This window comes from Gopherus evgoodei, chromosome 5 (assembly GCF_007399415.2).
Source record: "Gopherus evgoodei ecotype Sinaloan lineage chromosome 5, rGopEvg1_v1.p, whole genome shotgun sequence".
Classification (NCBI taxonomy): domain Eukaryota; kingdom Metazoa; phylum Chordata; order Testudines; family Testudinidae; genus Gopherus; species Gopherus evgoodei.
The window spans coordinates 34,680,945-34,701,991 of NC_044326.1; the positions used below are offsets into that span (position 1 = coordinate 34,680,945).

The following is a 21,047-nucleotide window of genomic DNA, read 5'->3' on the forward strand; positions in this document are numbered from 1 at the left end:
CCACAAAATTCAGAGTTTAAGTCACTTAAAAGAAATCCTAACACACTGAAGTTTGGGAATGCACAGTTAGGGAGCCCACATAATTTTAATGATGTCTCATAGTGATAGTGTAGTAGGGTAAAAACCAAAACAGATTAACCTAATCTGGGACCACAATCACTAAAATCATGGTTCATAATTATAATAATGGGTTTTTATATGGTGTCATTACAGAGCAGAATGAATATTGTTTGGAGGCACTAGCCATGCACTTCTATATGCAACAGGTTTAAGTTCTTTTAAGATTAACCCCAACTCTGAAATTCCTGGGTTTAAAATGCTTGCTTTTGGGATAATTTTAATATTTCCAAAATATATTTTACACTAAATTACTCACATATATTCTCAACTATAATTCCATTTTAATATTGCTATTGTCTCAGGATTAATGGAGAAACATATAGGATATTAATGGAGAAGCATACCTGAGAAATTTCTCACCAATTAATTTGTCACTCCTCCAGGGACAACTTTGAAATGTTAAAAATAAATAAATAAAGGGATTCTGACAGGTTATGAATTGATGTTCACCGGTCAGAGAGCATATTTAGATTGCAACTTGAAAGGAGTAGTTATGATGTGATGTGATGTGACTAAGTGTACCAGACCCTTTGTGACCCCCTGCTGGAGACCCCAGGGTCCTACTACACCTTGCCCCTGGAAAGGAGCTGTGAAGGTGGATCCTCCAAGCCTGCCGAGAGAGGCTGCACAGAAGCAACCACGCAGGCTTAGATAAAAGGAGATGCAAGGCTTTGGCAGGTCAGTTCCTGGATTGAACCGGAGGAGCAAGGAAGGGTGCTTCTCTCTGGCCAAAGGAGCTCAAGGGACAACCAGAGTTTGGTTGGGAGAGTGAGAACATGAGAACTTTAACCTTAAGGTAAGGGATGAAGATAAAGAGGTCAGGTGGGAAGAGGCCCAGGGAAGTAACAGCAATGAATTGAAGTGAATGGCTGCTATTTATAGGGTCTCTGGGTTGGAATGCACAGTAGCGGGCAGGCCCGGGCTCCACCACTGGTCAAAGGTGAAGTGGTGTAAATCCTGAAAAAGGGACAGGCTTGTTTGGAAGCCTGAGTGAAGTGTTGAATTTAAATTGCCCACAACAGGACCAAAGACCTAGTGAGGGCAGAGACACTCAATTTATTGGCCTCTTTACTATCTTGGAAGGGGTTCTTTTGGACTTTTTGACTTGGCTGGAGCGCTGGAGATGTGCCAAGCGGGGCTGACAACCTTCAGGTAGCACCAAAAGCAGGAGGTGGCCTGCAGCACCAAATGCAGCAGCAGAAGATGCTCAAGAGGTGAGTGTCTTCCCCAATTATATGCTAGCACTGTAAAACAGCAAAAAAAAAATCTGCTAACATACGAATACAAATAGCTTTAGATACAGGATCAACCAATAAGTAATAAATCACATATGATACTTTGCATATACAGCTACAAAATCGTCAAAGCAGCAAAAGAATAAGCTTTATAGACTGAAACATTATACTGTCTTCTAGTCCCCACAAACTACCAAAATGTAGAATGATTGTTGAGATATAATCAATATGAACAAAATGAAATACAGGAAACTAAATAAATACCTATTAACACTATTTTTCATATTCCACTTTGCCTCATATTCTTAAAAATATACAGTTTAGCTTTTTAAAATTAACTCTGCATCACTGTGCTGATTCAAATATTTTTGACATTGCTGCCCAGATTAGTATAATTGAATTAAAAATGGCATTTTCATCCAGCTGTCATTTCTTCCCACTTTGTTCTTAGTTCCTATCAATTTGATGATGGTATAAAGGACACTTACTGGTTTACTAGCTTTCATGTAAGTGAGTAATGTCAAATAAAGAAGCAGCAACTATTTTCTTACACAACTGCTGCTTAATATTATATTTAAATGCTCTGAAAGGAAACTAGTGACTAGATATTTCAGTGATGTCAACTGAATTCCAGGTGACTAGTAACAGGGGCGGCTCCAGGCCCCAGCATGTCAAGCGCGTGCTTGGGGTGGCAAGTCGCAGGGGGCACTCTGCCGGTGCCGCGAGGGCGGCAGGCAGGCTGCCTTCGGCGGCTTGCCTGCAGAGGATCCGCTGGTCTCGGGGCTTCGGAGGACCTCCTGCAGGCATGCCTGCAGGAGGTTCACCGAACCCGCGGGACCAGCGGACCCTCCGCAGGCAAGCCGCCGAAGGCAGCCTGCCTGCCGTGCTTGGGGCGGCAAAATGCCTAGAGCCACCCCTGACTAGTAGTCAACATTTGAGGGACGGGTGAACTCAAAGGCCCAATTCTGCTCTCCCACTGGTGTAAAAATCAAAATTAGTGCATCTAAACGGTAACTCTTTACTAAGATATTGCTATCACTCTTTCACAAGATGACAACAAAATGTGTTTGCAACAGGAGATGCTGAGCTCTTTTGAAATCTAGCCCCAGCTGTGGGTGATGAACACGTCTGGTTCTGATGATAGAAATAACATGTAGAATTATTGCAATTTATAAATGAACATAATAGCTTGAGAAGATGGAAGGGCAATGAATTAGGGACTGTGCTACATACAGATGTCAACTGGCAAATATCAGCCAGAAATATTAAGGAAACATAATTATGCATTTACTACACAATTCACTTTTACTACATGAAAACATGACTAATTCAAGTATCACTTACAAAATTGAGCTTGGAATTTCAGCAGAGTTCTCTTTAAGTCACAAACCTTTTATTATTAAAAAAGTTGTTTCTCTGTTTCATTCAAACTTCAGGATTAATGCAACCAGCTGCATTAAATGTGAAATATCAGCACGTTTAGAAACAGTTACTTTTGTTTTGGGTTTTTTTTTTAAGCAACTAAAAGCTGTGGTAAAATTCCCAGGCACTGAAATTACATAGTAAATCCAAAGAGACATACTACAGCTAATAATCTTGACAAACTTGCACATTACATAATGCTTGCTGGGAAAATACTCTTTAATACACATTTTAATACACACTTGAAATGTGTTGTGGACACATCTGGGGGGCTATCTGTAAGAATTTTTTAAAAAGTTCTGATCTGCATGGCAAAACTGGACCTGCTTCTTTTAAAAAAAATAAAATTCACAGAAGAGAAGAAGTTTCTTTGTAAAAAAACACCAAGGATATTCCCAAAATGTATAGAACATTTTGCACGGCAGATTCTCTTTTCTCCTTCTTGCATGAAGTACCACTTGTTCGTAAACAGTTTTTAAAAGCGTTAATAGCTTAAAAGGAATGTGTGAATCACAGTTCACAAGAGTTTCTCCCATGATGAAGTACAATGTTGCTACACAGTAGTTTCATGTTTCCATAACCCAGTCCTAATATTGCCAGTGCTGTCTGCAGTGGGCAAGGGTCCATCCTGTCCACTGCCTTTAAGTTGTCCATTCTGAATGGCTAAATTTAAGCCATATGATTTTTGCTGGCTTTCAAGTTCAACTACTATTGGTTTCCTCAGAACATCCTTTTTGTTGTTTGTAGCAATAGATTTTTCACTATTTTTATTGCTTTTTGGAAGTGTACTGCAAGCATCGCTGCTATCTTGTTGGGACTGGTTATACTGGCGTTCTCTGTATGCTAAATAGGCTCTTCGACTCCTTGAATGTCCTTCATTGTTACTTTGTCGATTTTTAGATAAGCCATTTTGTACACTTCCTTCCACACTGGTAGGGACATCGTATGCATACTCCCTCAACACTGTAAGCCTGCTTGCGCGATGTCCCTTACTTCTGTTTTTATGTCGGCTTTGATGTCCATTTGTCCGAAACTGTATCTCTAATGGAGCCACATGCATTTTGATGTCATTATCTACTGAATGCTCAGTCAAACTGTTATCAAGCTGAGGACCTGTGTTCAGTGGTAAAGAATTAGGATGGCATTGAGCTGCTGCAGCCTGTATGTTGGTTAGTTTACAACCTTGAGAAGAATTTTTTAGGCTTGATGCACTTTTATTAGTGCACGAAGATTCCGCACTGCTGTTGGTACACTTAGGAGTCTCTCCATTAGTCCCACTGGAATTGGAGGGCTGAATATTAACTTGCACTGAGTATGTGCTCCTTCCAGGACAGCAGGCTGTTATCCAAGCATGCCTGACATCTTCCCTATTAACACAATGATGCGTCATAAGAAAGGCACTAAGGCTTAAACACGTGATCCCAAAAAAGCAACTAAGAATCAAGTCCATGGGATAATACAGAGAAACTGCCAAGGCCCCGAAAATCCACAAAGCAACGTACAAAAACAAAGTGAGGCTTGCTCCCAGAAGCTGAGCTTGAAAACTGTGCTCATTTTCCAAAGCTGATGTAGAAACCAGTGAGACTGACACTGAATCCTGATGATTCAGGTTCCCATGTTCACTGGTTGCTAAACGCTGCTGTTCCTCAGCTGGCTCTTTAAGTTCAAATTTGCGTTCAGGGTGTCGTTTCAATTGTATAAAGATACTGAGAAAATACATGCAGTTTATGAAAATTATGAAGCTAGCTGGTCCATAAAAGGCTCCTAAGCTAGGTTCCCATGTCATCCAGCAACTGGAAAAAAAAACCACAAAGATAGCACATCAAGACAGATGCCCTCTCAGAATTTTTAAGTATAATTATAAATTGTTGAAATAAGTCTTGGCTATGTGGCATATCTTCCAAAAGAATCAGAATCTATATGCCAAATGCCAACCAAAAATCATATAACAATTTATTACAAAGCTGTCAAATATCCAATACTCACTATGGGGCATTAGGCCTGCTGCCGTAGTTCCTGATGTTTGCTGCTGCTGTTATCCCACACACTATGATAGGGATTCCTCCGCCAATAAGATAGAATCTAAAAATAGGGCAAAAGTTGTTAATGGCTCTTCCAACAGTTTAGAGACTTTATTTAGCCAGCGTGAGCTAAAAGGCCCTTAAGAAAAGGCTAATATCCAGGTATCATCCACCTGAAAATCAGATACAATCCCAGGATTTTGGAGACTTTACACAGTGCTTTACCGAGAAAAGTAAGGTCAGTCACAGGTTGCTGGCTGGCACGTTGGGGCTTTGGTGAAATCATTCTCCACAATCTTGAGGTTTCCCTCATGATATAACCTGCCTTCACCTGCTAAAAATTGATGGCTTCTCCCTCAGACTGGGAAGAGAAAGGGTAAGTCACTTCAGTGAGACAGGCCCAGAGCAGTTGTCACAGAAGCCAGCAGCAGAGCACAGAGAGCAAAGGCAGAATTCTATGATTCTATTATTCTAAGCTATCAACCTGGAGAAGACTGTTAATCTTTCATCCTTTTGCTTTGATGCTGTGTTAAGTTTGTTACGGGAAGATCACCCATATCTGACAAGGAAAGAGATTATTGTGTATGAATTCTCAAGCACTTGAAGTTTTGGAAAAGTCTTGTTCTTCAGAAAAGGAGGAGGATCTCAGACACAGCAGCAGCTTCTTTCACAAAACAAAATTTTTAGGAAGTGTTCAACTAGCTCCAGGGACAACATGCATGTATGTGTGTGCAGGGGGGACATGGAGGAGCTCTCTGGGAAGGAGGAAGGAGTTGGAGGGTCTCAAAGAAGCAGGATGGAACAGAGGATGGGGGGAACTAGGGCAGCTGACAAGGGAACAGGCATAGACAAGGGCTCATAGCCTATATTAACACCAACTCTTAAGCAACAAAGGACAACTCTTTTGCTAAGCATAATCCACTGGCACCGTTTGAATTTGGCCCAAAGTAAAGTCCTGTTTCTATATTACATGACCATAAATGGGTTGGTGTTCCTTGTTATTTCAGTGACTGCCTCACCGCCTGTAAGGCAGACGCCTCTAAGGCAGCCTCTAAGGCAGACGCATGACTGACTGACTTGCTGGGGACAGAGCATCCATAACAGTAGGTCATCGAATAGCTTGCCAGCGGACATCAGAACAAACCCAACTCTGAGTATATTAAGCTCAAGAAGTGAGACCCACCTCTTCCAACACACCCCAAAACACCATGATAGTAAGAATCTCACAAGGATACAGAGTAAGATGAAGGAGGAGTCATCAGAGGCATAATAATAAAAAAAAACAAAGACAGGAGAGGAAGAGGTGATAAAAACGAAAAAGGTGAAAATTACTGAACCAGGAGACCAATTAGATCAAATGCGGATATTCTGAGTGCTAAGGAAGCTGATAAGCACAGCTTTTAGATATTATGGTGCTAGAGACTTCACAAATATTAGCTAATTAATCCTCACAACATTCCTGGGAGTTAGGTATTATTTCCAATTTATAGACAGGGAAACTGAAAAGACATTATGGCTAAAGTTTTCAAAATTAGCTCCTTAAGTTTATTTTCAGGATGTAAATTAGCAACCTGATTTTCAAAGGTGCTGAATGCCTACAGCTCTCACTGAGGTCAACAGAAGTTTTGGATGCTTAGCATTTCTAAAAATCAGGCCCTTTATCTAGTTGCCTAAGTATGGATTTAAGTACCTAACTTCAGATATCCAATCACTAGTCTAAGTGAGGAGGACTCGTGGTGGTATGGACAGAGAGGTTAAGTCACCTCACGTCATACTAAACAAGCAGCAGAGAGAGGATTATATTTGGGACCAACTCCCACGCCACACTAGTTGCACCCTAAATATGTTTATATGTTTATATATATATCAGAATAGAAGGCATAGTTCCTAACCTGAAGATCCTGCAATCTAAAACAGAAAGACGGAGTGATACGGAAAAGGAACAAACAACAAGGGGGCCCAAAGGTTACTGGTATGTATAGTATCGCATAAATGTAGGGCTGAAAGAAAAAACTCAAGAGGTCATCTAGTCTAGCTGTCTTGAGCTGAGGCAGGACCAAGTAAATCTAGACCATTCCTGACAGGTGTTTGTCTAACCTGTTTTTAAAAACCTCCAATGATGGGGATTCCACAACCTCCTTTGGAAGCCTATTCCAGTGCTTATCTATCCTTATAGTTAGAAAGTTTTCCCTAATAGTTAACCTAAAGCTCTTTTGTTGAAGATCAAACCAATTACTTCTTGTCCTACCTTTGTGGACATGGAGAACAAATGACCACCGTCCTCTTTATAACAGCATTTAACAGTGTCGCCCACCCGCCCCCATCTTCTTTCTCAAGATGTAACATACCAAATTTTTTAACCTTTCCACATATCATATTTTCTAAACCTTTAATCATTTGTGTAGCTTTCCTCTGGACTCTCTCCAATTTTTCATCTTTCTTAAAGTGTGGTGCCCAGAACTTAACACAGTACTCCTCATTAGGCAATTAGTTCCTATGTCTTGCATACTGCACTTGTGTTAATATACCCCAGAATATTAGCTTTTCTTCCCAACATCACCAATTGCTGACTCACATTTAACATGTGATCCACTACAACCCCAAGATCCTTTTCAGCAGTAGTACTGCCTAGCCAGGTATTCTGCATTTTGTATTTGTGCATTTGATTTTTCCTTCCTAAGTATATTACTTCACATTTGTCCTTATTGAATTTCGTCTTGTTGATTTCAGACCAATTCTCCAATTTGTTTATTTTGAATTTTAAACCTATCTTCAAAATGCTGCAACCCCTTCTACCTTGAAGCCACCCACAAATTTTATAAGCATACCCTCCACACTCAAAGAATTAACAAAAATGCAGAATAGTACTGAACCCAGGACTGATCTCTCCAGGACTCCAATAAATATGTCCTTCCAGTTCAACAATGAACCATTGATGACCATAGTTGAACCCACTTTATAGTAATTTAACCTAGACACATTTCCCTAGTTTACTTATGAGTATGTCAGCTGAGACTACGTTAAAAACTTGACAAAAAATAAAGACATATGTCTACTGCTTCCCTGCTATTCATTAGGCCAGTAAATCTGTCAAAAGAAGGAAATTACGTTGGTTGGCATGATTTGTTCTTGAGAAGTCCAGGTTAGCTATTACTTATTACCCTACTATGCTCTAGGTGCTTACAAATTGATTATTTGATAATTTGTTCCAGTATTTTTCCAGGAACTGAAGTTAGGCTGACTGGACACAGGGAATTAGTCATCTTTGTTCCCTCCCCCTGCTTTTTATTAGGAAATATAGATCTAAGCTTGCCCTTCTCCAGTTGTATGGGTCCTCACCCATCTTCCATGAGTTCTCAAAGATAATCACTAATGATTTTGAGAGTGCTTCAGCTAGTTCCTTAAGTATCCTAAGGCTACATCCAGACTACCCGCCGTATCGGCGGGTTAAAATCGATTGCTCAGGGATCGATATATCGTGTCTAATCTAGACGTGATATATCGATCTCCGAGCGCGCTTATATCGATTCCGGAACTCCATCAATCCCAACGGAGTTCCGGAATCGACAGGGAGAGCCGCGAACATTGATCCCGTGAAGTGTGGACGGGTGAGTAATCCGATCTTAGATATTCGACTTCAGCTACGTTATTCACGTAGCTGAAGTTGCGTATCTAAGATTGATTTCCCACCCGTAGTGTGGACCAGCCCTAAGATTAATTTGATCAGGCCTTGCTGACTTGAATACATCTAACTTATGTAAATATTATTTAACCTGCTCTTTTTGTATTCTGGTTCATGTTCCTTCTTCCTTGTTGTTAATATTAACTGTCATAGAATCACAGAATATCAGGGTTGAAAGGGACCTCAGGAGGTCATCTAGTCCAACCCCCTGCTCAAAGCAGGACCAATCCCCAACTAAATCAACCCAGCCAGGGCTTTGTCAAGCCTGACTTTAATTAACTGTGTTACTTATCTGGTCAAAATTAACCTTTTTAGTGAAGACTGAAGCAAAACAGGCATTAAGCACCCTAGTCTTGATGTCATCCATTATGAGCTCTCCTTCTCCCACTCCCCACTAAGTATACTTTCCTTTGTCTTTCTTTTGCTCCTAATGCATTTCTATAACCTCTTTTTCCTAACTTTTACGTCCCTTTCTAGGTCTGACTCCTTCTGTGCATTAGGGTACGTCCACACTACCCTCCAGATCAGCAAGTAGTGATTGATCTCTTGGGGATCAATTTATCACATCTAGTGTAGACATGATAAAATTGATCCCTGATCACTCTGCTGTTGACTCCGGAACTCCACCGCATCGACAGGCAGAAGCTGAATTGACGGGGCAGCGGCAGCGGTTGACTCGCTGCTGTCCTCACGGCCAGGTAAATTGACCTAAGATACAACCCCTCCCCACCAATGGAGACCTAGCCTCAGCCTTTCTGATTTTATTCCTACATGCTTGTACTATTCTTTTGTACTCATCTTTAGCAATTCGTTCATGTTTCCACTTTTTATCGTTTTGACATTCAGGTAATTAAAGAGTTCCTGATGGAGCCATATTGGCCTCTTACTATTCCTTCCTATCTTTCCATCACACCAGGATAGTCCCTGAGAAACTACCAGCTCTCCTTTTTCCCTTATATTTTCTTCTCATGGGGCTTGACCTATCAGTTCTCTGAATCTGTTTAAGTTTGCTTTTTTTTTGAAGTCCATTATCATTTTGCTATTCTCTCACTCATTTCCTTTCTTTCCTAAGAATCATGAAGTCTATCATGATCAATCTATTCATGATCACTTTCACCCAAATTACTTTAAAAACTTTAGAATCACAATCAAGTCCTTCCTGTTAGTCTTGATAATGCTTAACCATGAGACCATCTTTGCTTTCCACTGTAATAATCATAAAAATATAAGCTACACTTTCTGTTGGAGGAATCAGAGTGGTAGCTGTGTTAGTCTGTATCAGCAAAAAGAACAAGGAATACTTTAGCCACCTTAGAGACTAACAAATTTATTTGAGCATAAGCTTTCGTGGGCTAAAACCACTTCATCGGATGCATGCAGTGGAAAATACAGTAGGAAGATATATATACACAGAAGACATGAAAAACGGGCGTTGCCATACTAACTATAAAGAAAGAGAGTAATCAGTTAAGGTGGTCTATTCTCAGGAGAAAAAAAAAACTTTCGTAGTGATAATCAGTATGGCCCATTTCCAACAGCTGACAAGAAGGTGTGAGTAATAGTAGGGGGAAAAATTAGTAAAAAATAGTAAAACTTATTTCCCTGTGCTAATTTCTTTCCCCTACTGTTACTCTGATGCCTTCCTCCTGTTACTGGACCAGGAGGAGCAGCAGCATCAGAAGCGATGCCAATCACGGGACCACGATCCCGATGTGGAGAACCGGTACTGTTGGTAACAGCTGCTCCATGATTGGCTTAGGCAGGTGGACCTGCACCAGTGAGATGCCAGCAATTGATGCCTGGGGCTGCGGAGGCGTTGCCATGGTGGGGTCCTGGAGCGGGATGCTGAATGGGAATGACATCAAAGTTCGTGCTGTGATCGGATGCAATAGCCCCTCTGAGATGAGGATCTTTGGCGACATCTGCCTCGGTCAGTGTTTGCTCCTTGAGGTGGAGCAGTGCCGAGAGTCTTGGTCAGATGGAACCCAACCAGACAGCCTGGTGGGTGTCGAGGGCGATCCATGTGGACTTTGCCCTGAATGGTTGCTGGGTGGCAAATGGAATCGGGAACATTCCCTCAACCAAGACTGGTACCGAGCTGGGGCGACTGCAGCAATCCCAGTGGCAGGTTGCCTCTGGAGTGCGGGGCCATCAGCGGTACTTCTGGTACCGGCATGGACATAACGTCCTGGGCTGCCTGCAGGACTTCCAGTGTGGATGGCATCCGGACATCTGGGGAGGCCTGCTCCAAATGGGCCGGGCTACTCCGCTCAACTTGAGTCGGAGGCCTCGAGACCGGTGGGGATCGAGAATCACCTGATGTGGGTCTAGCCACTGTCCTGGGTTTACTCCAGTGCCGTGGCGAAGAAGGCGTCTTCTTAGCCTTCTTGGCGTGCCCCGTGGACGGGAAACAGTGCCGACTAGTCGATGGCGCCAAAGGGTCGCTGCGCACTGACACCGCGGTGCCGACTCAGAGCGGTGCATCGGAGCCGGGGTCAGAGCCAAATCCAGCAGGATAGCCTGGAGCCTAATGTCCCTCTCTCTCTTTTTCCGAGGCTTAAATGACTTGCAAATCTTGCAGCAATCGCCGAGATGCATTTCCTCCAAATAGCGTAGACAGTCCACGTGCAGATCACTCAGTGGCATAGATCGCCTACAAGTGCCACACAACTTAAAACCCGGGGCACGAGGCATTCCCCTGCCCGGGAGCTTTAGCTAAACTAAACTAACTAAACAACTAACTACAGGTACCATACAATAAATGAACAAGCAGTTTCGGGGACGAGCTACAGCAAAACTGGAGCAGAGCAGTTCTGAAGCACCCTTCGCTGGTGGCAAGAAGGAACTAAGGGTGGGGGGAGCATGCAGAGCCCCTTATACTACGCTATTGAGGCGCCACTTCAGGGGTTGCTGAGGTGCTCCCCTATGGGTACTGCTAGGGGAAAAACTTCTGGCACCAGTGCACATGGAAAGTATGCACACCTACTGTGGAATACACGTGAACAATCACTCAAACAAGAACTATCATCCTACTCTGCTGATGAGTATGCACATTTGGAAAGTCTTCCCAAGCAAGCCACATACAATCTGCTTACACCCACCAACCAATAGACTGTCTCCCAAAGTTCACTCATCAAGATGTTCTGGACACCGTAAAGAAATCGGGCTCCAAGCCCTGTGAATCCAACTCTTGCTTTTCCTAGCTTCTGAAAGAGTTATGAACTGGTATCACTCCTGACCAAAGTAGCTAACAACTCGTTCAGGGAAGGAATCTTTCCTTCCTCCTTCAAACATGCAACAGTCTGACCAATACTGAGAAAAATCCACCCACCCTCGATACATTGGCTCTAGCTAACTAGCACCCTGTGTCAAATGATCTATTCCTGCGCAATCTCAGAGAAGCGAGTCCAAAGGTGAACCACAAGCTCATCTAACTGAAGTGAATATCCTAGATCTGGCGCTGTCTGGATTCAGGCCAGTGCATGGGACGGAAAGAACTTTAGTGGCACGGATGGATGATCTCATCAGCCCATTGTTTAGATTTGATCCTGAGTTCTTCACTGACACTATGCTCTCACCTAGCAGCACGCAAGAGAAATGCTTTCTACCATTTCTGGTCAGCAAGGAGACTGTCTCATCCTGATGGATGGTGACCTGGACTCAGTTATGCATGCCTTTGTCATCTCTTGGCCGGATCACAGTAATGCAGTATACATGGGCATGAAGCCTTCAGCCCTTACGAAACTCCAACTGATACAGAACTCTGAAGCACACTTCCTCAGTAACATAGGCTGCCATGACTATATCAAACCTTCCCTCCACTTTTTACACTGGCTTTCCACAGAACTTCAAATCAAGTTTAGGATCTCAGTCCTTATGTTCAAAATGTTCAATGGCCTGGGCCAGGATATCTAAAACATCACCTAAAGCTCCAGAATGGAGACTAGGGTTGACAATTTTGCTCCTGGAGTATAATCAAACTCTCCACAATAAGGGTAAAAGTTCGCTGTGTGGGAGACAAAGCTTTCTGTGGAATGAAATCCCCCAGGAATTAAGGACCATCACAAACCTTCACTTTCCGCTCTACATTCAACATGCATTTCTTTGGCCTTGCCTTCTTAAACACAGAATATTAGGGTTGGAAGAGACCTCTGGAGGTCATCTAGTCAACCCCCTGCTCAAAGCAGGACCAACCCCAAATAAATCATCCCAGCCAAGGCTTTGTCAAGCCGGGCCTTAAAAACCTCTAAGGATGGAGACTCCATCCCCTCCCTAAGTAACCCATTCCAGTGCTTCACCACCCTCCTAGTGAAATTGTTTTTCCTAATACCGAATCTAGACCTCTCCCACTTCAACTTGAGACCACTGTTCCTGTCATTTGTCACCACTGAGAACAGCCTAGCTTCATCCTCTTTGGAATCCCCCCTTTAGGTAGTTGAAGGTTGCTATCAAATCCACTCTCACTCTTCTCTTCTGCAGACTAATAATACCAGTTTCCTCAGCCTCTCCTCATAAGTCATGTGTCCCAGCCCCCTAACCATTTTCATTGCCCTCTGCTGGACCCTTTCCAGTTGGTCCTCATCCTTTCTATATGGGGGGCCCCAAACTGGATGGAATACTCCAGATATGGCTCACCAGTACTGAATGGAGGGGAATAATCACTTCCCTCAATCTGTTGGCAATGCTCCTACTAATGCAGCCCAATATGCTGTTTGCCTTCCTGGCAACAAGGACACACTGTTGTCTCCTATCCAATTCTCATCCACTGTAATCCCCAAGTCCTTTTCTGCAGAACTGCTGCTTAGCCAGTTGGTCCTCAGTCTGTCGCAGTGCATGGGATTCTTCCGTCCTAAGTGCAGGACTCTTAACTTTGTCCTTGTTGAACCTCATCAGATTTCTTTTGGCCCATTCCTCCAATTTATCTAGGTCACTCTGGACCCTATCCCGACCTTCCAGCATATCTACCTTTCCCCGCAGCTTAGTGTCATCTGCAAACTTGCTGAGGGTGCAATCCATCCCATCGTCCAGATCATTAATGAAGATGTTGAAGAAAACTGGCCCCAGGACTGACCCCTGGGGCACTCAGCTTGATACCTGCTGCCAACTAGACATTGAGCCTTTGATCACTACCTGTTGAGCCCGACTATCTAGCCAGCTTTCTATCCACCTTAAAAGTCCATTCATCCAATCCATACTTATTTAACTTGCTGGCAAGAATACTGTGGGAATCCGTATCAAAAGCTTTGCTAAAGTCAAGGTATATCACGTTCACCGCTTTCCCCATATCCACAGAGCCAGTTATCTCATCATAGAAGGCAATCAGGTTGGTCAGGCATGACTTGCCCTTGGTGAATGCATGTTGACAGTTCCTGATCACCTTCCTCTCTGCCAAGTGCTTCAAAATGGATTCCTTGAGGATCTGCTCCATGATTTTTCCAGGGACTGAGGTAAGGCTGACCAGTCTGTAGTTCCCTGGATTCTCTTTCATCCCTTTTTTAAAGATGGGCACTATATTTGCCTTTTTCCAATCATCTGGGACATCCCCCAATCACCACAAGTTTTCAAAAATAATGGCCAATGGCTCTGTAATCACATCAGCCAACTCCCTCAGCACAGTCGGATGCATTGCATCCAGCCCCATGGACTTGTGCATGTCTAGCTTTTCTAAATAGTCCTTAACCTGTTCTTTCACCTCTGAGGGCTTCTCACCTCCTCCCCATACCGTGCTGCCCAGTGCCACATTCTGGGAGCTGCCGTTGTCTGTGAAGACCAAGCCAAAAAAAGCATTGAGTACTTCAGCTTTTTCCACATCATCTGTCACTAGGTTGCCTCCCCCATTCAGTAAGGGTCCCACACTTTACTACTTCTTGTTGCTAATGTACCTGTAAAAACCTTGTTAGCTGCAACTCCAATTGTGCTTTGGCCTTCCTGATTACACCTCTGCAGTCTCAAGCAGTATTTTTATACTCCTCCCTAGTTATCTGTCCAAATTTCCATTCCTTGTAAGCTTCTTTTTTGTATTTAAGCTCACCAAAGATTTCTCTGGTAAGCCAAGCTGGACGCCTGACTTATTTGCTATTCTTTCTATACATCAAAATGGCTTGTTCCTGCTCCCTCAATAAGGCTTCTTTAAAATACAGCCAGCTCTTCTAGACTTCTTTCCTCCTCATATCAGCCTCCTAGGGGATCCTGCCCATCAGTTCCCTGAGGGAATCAAAGTCTGTTTTTCTGAAGTCCAGGGTCTGTATTCTGCTGCTCTCCTTGCTTCCTTTTGTCAGGATCCTGAACACAACCATCTCATAGTCACTGTTGCCCAGGTTGCCACCCACTTCTACTTCCCCTACTAATTCTTCCCTGTTTGTGAGCAGCAGTATATATATTTAAAAACCTTCCAAAAAGAGATACTCTACTGCACACACTTCTTCCGTTGGTGAGAGGATGAGTGACGAAACATGACAGATGTTAGTCACGTTGCTTAATGATGTACTGAAGGTGCTCACATACTATAGTGATGAGTATGGTACAAGAATCCATTTAGAATAGATTTATTTATTTAAAGAAAATGTGCTTAAAAGTTACTCAAGGAAACAAAATGAACACTTGCTAACTCTTGCATTAGTTATTTAGTAATTACCTCCCACTTTCTCTGACTAAATGTATAAACTAGGTATTTCTGCCCTCAATTGTTAAACATAATTGAATTTGAATTTATCCAATGTTCTCAATAAGAAAAGCACTTGGATATTAGCTACTGACTTATCAAATTTCTGAAATAAGTGTCTCATTTGGCTTTAAATGGAAACAAAGCCAATCAACTTCTGCCACCATGTGGAGAATTCTGGGTTAGCAAGGTTTAATTAATATTGATATGTGTTCAGCATAGCTCTGGAATAAAACCTTTTAATACTAGATTAAAATAGTATTTTCAAGTAAACAAGACATGATAATTTACTTGAAGAAAAAATAATTATATTTCAGTAATTTTAGAAGGCATGAAGGACATTTTAACTGAAATGCATTCCTGTAATTTTCCTATTTACCAAGTACTAGTAGCATGTCTAACACATTTTTCTTCTCTAATCTTTTCTCTAATTTTCTTTCTCTAATCAGAGAATTTGCTGAACAGTTTCATCTTGAATTGAAATTAAAAAAAATAAATTCCTGTGTTTAAAACACAGGACTAGGAGTCAGGGGATGTAGGGTGAGATTTTCAAATTAAATGGGAACAGTGTGAGGCCAAAGCTGAGCACTTTTGATAATTCCACCCCAAAATCCCAATCCCACCTTTGCTACTGCTATCATGTAGGACCTTGGGTAAATAATTTCATGACTCTGTGCCTCAGTTTCTTAATCTGTGAAACAGGATTTACCACCCTTCTCTAATAAGAATGATCCTCTTTTTCAACATCATGATTGTTTTCGGACCTATATTAATAATTTGGAAACAGCTTTGAAAGCCTTGCAACAAAGGTATTGTAGGTGTGCCAAATATTATAGCACTGTGTTACCGGATATTTCCCATGATAATATTTCCCATTTCATTCAAAGCCTCCAAAATTATGTTTAGTCTATGTCAGAAATTCTAACTGAAAGACAAACGATAAAGCAGACATTAAACAACATAGTGCTCTCACCTGAGCATTGGTCTAGGTGGAGGAGGCGGTTCATCAGGATCTTGACACCTCTTCGCTTTTTTAGTAACTTGTTTATAGATGTTACGAGATGTCACTCCCAGCCACAGTACTGTGGCAAGAGTAGAATAATGCAGAATTATCCCAACCTTGAAAATAAATGTTAAAAACACAAGCTTTACTAGTTCAGACACAAAATTTTTTTATAATTATTTATACAGCACCTAATTCAGGTGATTCTCAAAGCCGGTTTGCCACTTGTTCAGGGAAAGTCCCTGGTGGGCTGGGCCAGTTTGTTTACCTGCCGCGTCTGCAGGTTCGGCCGATCACAGCTCCCACTGGCTGGGCCAATAGGGGCTGCGGAAGGGCGGCCGGCACATACCTTGGCCCGCACTTCTTTCTGCAGACCCCACTGGCCTGGAGCAGTGAACCACAGCCAGCAGGAGCCGCGATCCCTGAATCTTTGGACGCGGCAGGTAAACAAGCCAGCCCAGCCTGCTAGGGGCTCTCCCTGAACAAGCGGTGGGACTGGCTTTGAAAACCACCGACCTAATGTACTTTAATTTTTTAAAAGTTCAGCTCTTCTACAGAATATTTTTGTTTTATTTGGGCTTAATTTTAAATGACAAACCACCTAAAATGACTTTCTTACATGAATGAATTAGGCATTTAAAAATAAACCGAAAAACAGATAGATCATTCACAAATGTAATAACATTTGTTATAAACCAAATATATTTATATCTTATGAAACACATAAGTTTTTTAAAATGTCAATATAATGTTACAGCTAGATATTTAAATACCAAGAAATGATGGAACAGTAAAAGTAAGATTCTTGTGGTAACCATCTTGTAGACACTGCATGTAGTGGGCCAGAAACTGGTAACCCACTGACTTTAATATAAGGCAACCAGGAGCCACAGTACATATATTTGGATACAAATTTAACAGTCTTAGTAATTCAAATTAATAGATTCATGGAATGAGTATGAATTATTATTAGGAAAACAGTAGCTGAATTCAGACTTTGTGTGTTTACATATGTAACATTAAAGGTGCATGGACCATTTGCTTTTCTAAAATTCAAATTTCTTGGGTAGTGTTTAAGAAAAAGAAAAAACTGCCTGTGTCCACTGAAACTTTGAATTTCACACTTTTATTGAAATGAACAGAGTGCAGGGGAGCAGAATTCACATATGACTTCAGTGACAGCAACAAAAAAGGTAGAAATGATATGCATCGTTTGCTGGAGGACAGGAGTGTGAGAGTGTGTGCGCACCTACACTACACCCTTTTTTTGTGTACATACATGTGTAGTTCCCCTAGCACAGGTATAAACAGCAGCGCAGACAGTGAGGCATGGCTTAGCTGAGTAAAAGACACACATAAAGGATATGGGTATGTGCCTGAGTATATACCCTACATGGCTCTCTACTTGTCTAAGATGTGCCTCCTCCTCCTCCACATTCTTTTTTACTGCCTTTTTTTTTTAAAAACAGTATAGTGTCACCCTGCCTCCCTACTGCTGGAGCCTTTCCCTAGCACAGGAAAAAAGACTCTGGAAGTAGGGAAAGGCTCCAGTAGATGGGAGGCAGTGGGGAAAGTCTGTAGCAGGGAACTGCTGCTAGAGGCCTTCCTCTTCCAGAGAAAGAGACTCCAGCAGTGGGTCAAGGCTCCGGCAGTGGGGCAGCAGCAGGAAAAGGATGAGCATTTTTTTTATTGAACCTATGCTGCCCTATTGGATTGTTAACCTTATATACAGGAAATTGAAAGAAAAATGAATGTGTTGTGGAAAGTATTTTCTTTAGCCACTCCAGGAGTCACCAGGTGGTGTCCTAATATTCAGAGTGAGTTTTAAAATGGATGTAAGAAACAGAATTGATAAAAAACTCAAGAAACATTTAATTGACATTGATACAAGATGGCACCTGCTATTACAGCTGAAACCCTGAAACTGGCTTAGACATCACCTGTGAGCGCAAACATCAGTCTCATTAGAGCTATGAACGCTCAAACTCTGTATAAAATAAACACTCTGAAATTATAGAAAATCATAGAAAAGATGAAACTGGTGGCTTTTATTTATAAAAACCACAGGTCTTTGGAGCGGAAACAAATCCTAAAAAGGGAAGGAATAAGAAGTCACTTTCTCATTCTAAGCAGAATAATAGAACTGTAGGGCTGGAAGGAACCTGAAGAGATCATGTAGTAGGAAAAGTAAATATTCTATTACTTTTTTTTCAGGTGGCATACAAAACCATATATAATATAACATCTCATAGAACTGGAAGGGACCTTGAAAGGTCAAGTCTAACCCCCTGCCTTCACTAGCAGGACTAAGTACTGATTTTGCCCCAGATCTCTAAATAGCCTCCTTAAGGACTGAACTCACAACCCTGGGTTTAGCAAGCCACTGCTCAAACCACTGATAGTTCTTGAAACAACTGATTTTCTAATTGATAGCCTTTAGAAATACAACTACATAAATACACAAAGGAACTTGAGATACTACCTCCAAAACTTTAGAAAAACAAATATGTATTCTCTTTCTCACCACCCAATCCTATTAATCTTCCAGTTTTCAGATTGGCTCCAATTCTTTCCCTCATGAGTGGATGAAGATATATGAAACCTTCATCTGAAGTCAAAAGTTATTGCTGGTCTGCAAATCATACAGAGGAGTCATGAAGCTGGTAACTTCTTTCCTCAAATGGAATCAGGTATGATTGTAAAAAAAATAATGCATACTCTGTTTACATACCAGATTTAAATAATTTCCATATACTCTTGCTAAGCAAATTTTGGGTGTGCCTTAGCTTTCTCAGCAGAAATCAAGGTAAAATAATTGAGCAAAGATTTGCTTAAACATGACTGTAATTCATTATTTTTACAATAGCCATGAATCATGTATTTATATTTGATTACAATTTCTTACATTTCTAATCTTACTTCTATGTTTACTTACTGCTTGGCAGACGCTGGTGCTTTTGGTCTGAGTTATACCTCCAATAAACATCACACATGTCAGGAAAATATGGAAGCTCAGGTTAACTAACATATGCCAGCTTTTAATGCTGATCCTGATCACACTGTTAAAGAAAAATATTTTAGTCTATATAACACATCATTGCATGCTTATCTTTCAGAAACACAGTCTTGGCTTCTAAGTACCTAATCCTTTTTGAACATGAGACTTAGGCATTGCTGTGCTCAGGCCTGCAACGCTCAAATACCTTTAAAAACTGGTCCTTAATTCTAAAGAGGTGTTTCTTACTTCATGTACAAGGAGGAAAGAAATGTAGGCATATATAGTATTAAGGCTTAGTTGTCAAATCCATTTCCATTTAATCACCGATGTTTGCAGGAGCAAAATATTCAGATACAATTCTGTGGTACAAAATGTGGCAGTCAAAAAGGAGGTCTGGCTGAAGATTTCGGCTTTAGTATATAAAATACTATTTGTGATAAGGTATGTATGAAAGGCATGTATGAGACAACTTTTCTGTAGGATTTCATAACTTAAAGGATAATACGTGACAACATTCTGAACTGTGTATGAGTCTGAAGCTGGCCTTTTAAAAATTAGATTTTGACGGGGCTCAATACCATATATGCCTGGGCTAGTAATTCTTAACACTGATATACATTTAGGCTTCACAGAATTCAATTGTTTTTTATACTGATTTTTATTTTTAAGCATTTTTTCAATTTTCTTTGATTTTCACATTCACATTTGGGGAAATTATGGTGGTTGTCAGACTATTATTCAGTGACAAAAGACACACATTCAAACAGTTAAAGCTTTATAACCATCAAAACAAACTGTCAACAATATGTCAAAATATACAACGTAAATATTTAAAGACAGCCTTAAATCAGATTCTGAACTTTTCAAGCAGTATGTGTCTAACTTTGCCTATCTGTAAACTTTGATCATCATTAATGGAAATATTTTGTTTGTATGTACATGTGATAAAACTGACATTTACTGGGGAAAAAAAATTGAATCCTTCCAAGTCTCTTTATATTAATATTTGCTTGATTTCATACAATAAGTCTAAGAGTAAGTGTAACTTGAGATCTGCATTACATAAATCTCCATTATTTTTATTTCTTACCCATGGTGGTATATATAGCTGACTATGATCATCAAGAGGCACATTAGCAGAACTATAGAAGTAGCATAAATAACTGGATGCAAGAGAGCAGCTGGTTGGGTATACAATTCACCTCCTGCCAAATCCTGCCAGAAAAAAAAAAAAGGCATTAGTCAGCATTTTTATGCCACTTTGATGAGCAAAATAAGTAACTGGGACCTTCATTTTGAAATCCAAAAGAACGTACTGGGAATATATTTCAAGTCATATAGTAAACATGTAGTCAAGTTTGCAAGTCATTGCAGTTCAGTGTGAATGGTGCTATTAGGAATTCACCTACTTTATTGTTAAAATACATTCAACACACATAGTACTTATATGTGTTTGGTTAGCACAAGCAGTAAAAGAGTCATTTGAATTACTATGTCACTACCTCGATAAAACGCTGTCCTTGGGAAGTATATTGAACTTGCTTTGATCCACCGGAGTGCGCAGCCCCGACCCCCTGGAGCACTGCTTTACCGTGTTATATCCAAATTCGTGTTATATTGGGTGGTGTTATATCGAGGTAGTGGTGTATTACATTTCAGTAACTGACAATAATAACTATTTTATAAAAAATGTGTATAAGATTACTAAAAAACAACTCTTTAGGGTACAGCTATGGAGACCTGAAATTTAAGTATGATAATATTCCAAAACCCCACTAAATTGTGGTATGTGTCCCCTTTTTTTAGTACTGATAGCGACAAAATGAGTAGAATCATAGATGAGTTTGTGTATATATATTAATAAATAATAAAAGTTACATTAAAAGGATGTTGAGGTTGCACAGT

The 21,047-nt window shown here is 41.0% G+C and overlaps 1 protein-coding gene across 6 annotated transcripts in view; it reads right to left on the reverse strand.

Moving 5' to 3' along the window:
• Window positions 1-2,736: 2,736 nt before the first annotated feature.
• ADGRA3 (adhesion G protein-coupled receptor A3) overlaps window positions 2,737-21,047 on the reverse strand; it is a 121,914-nt gene continuing 103,603 nt past the window's right edge. For all 6 annotated transcript variants that reach the window (XM_030563227.1, XM_030563224.1, XM_030563226.1 and 3 more), the window contains 5 exons: window positions 20,233-20,357; window positions 19,080-19,203; window positions 16,115-16,260; window positions 4,764-4,859; window positions 2,737-4,570 (listed from right to left, as the gene is read on the reverse strand). In XM_030563227.1, the coding sequence (XP_030419087.1) occupies window positions 3,331-4,570; window positions 4,764-4,859; window positions 16,115-16,260; window positions 19,080-19,203; window positions 20,233-20,357 (1,731 nt within the window). In that variant the 3' untranslated portion in view covers window positions 2,737-3,330. The remainder of the gene's footprint in view (window positions 4,571-4,763; window positions 4,860-16,114; window positions 16,261-19,079; window positions 19,204-20,232; window positions 20,358-21,047) is intronic.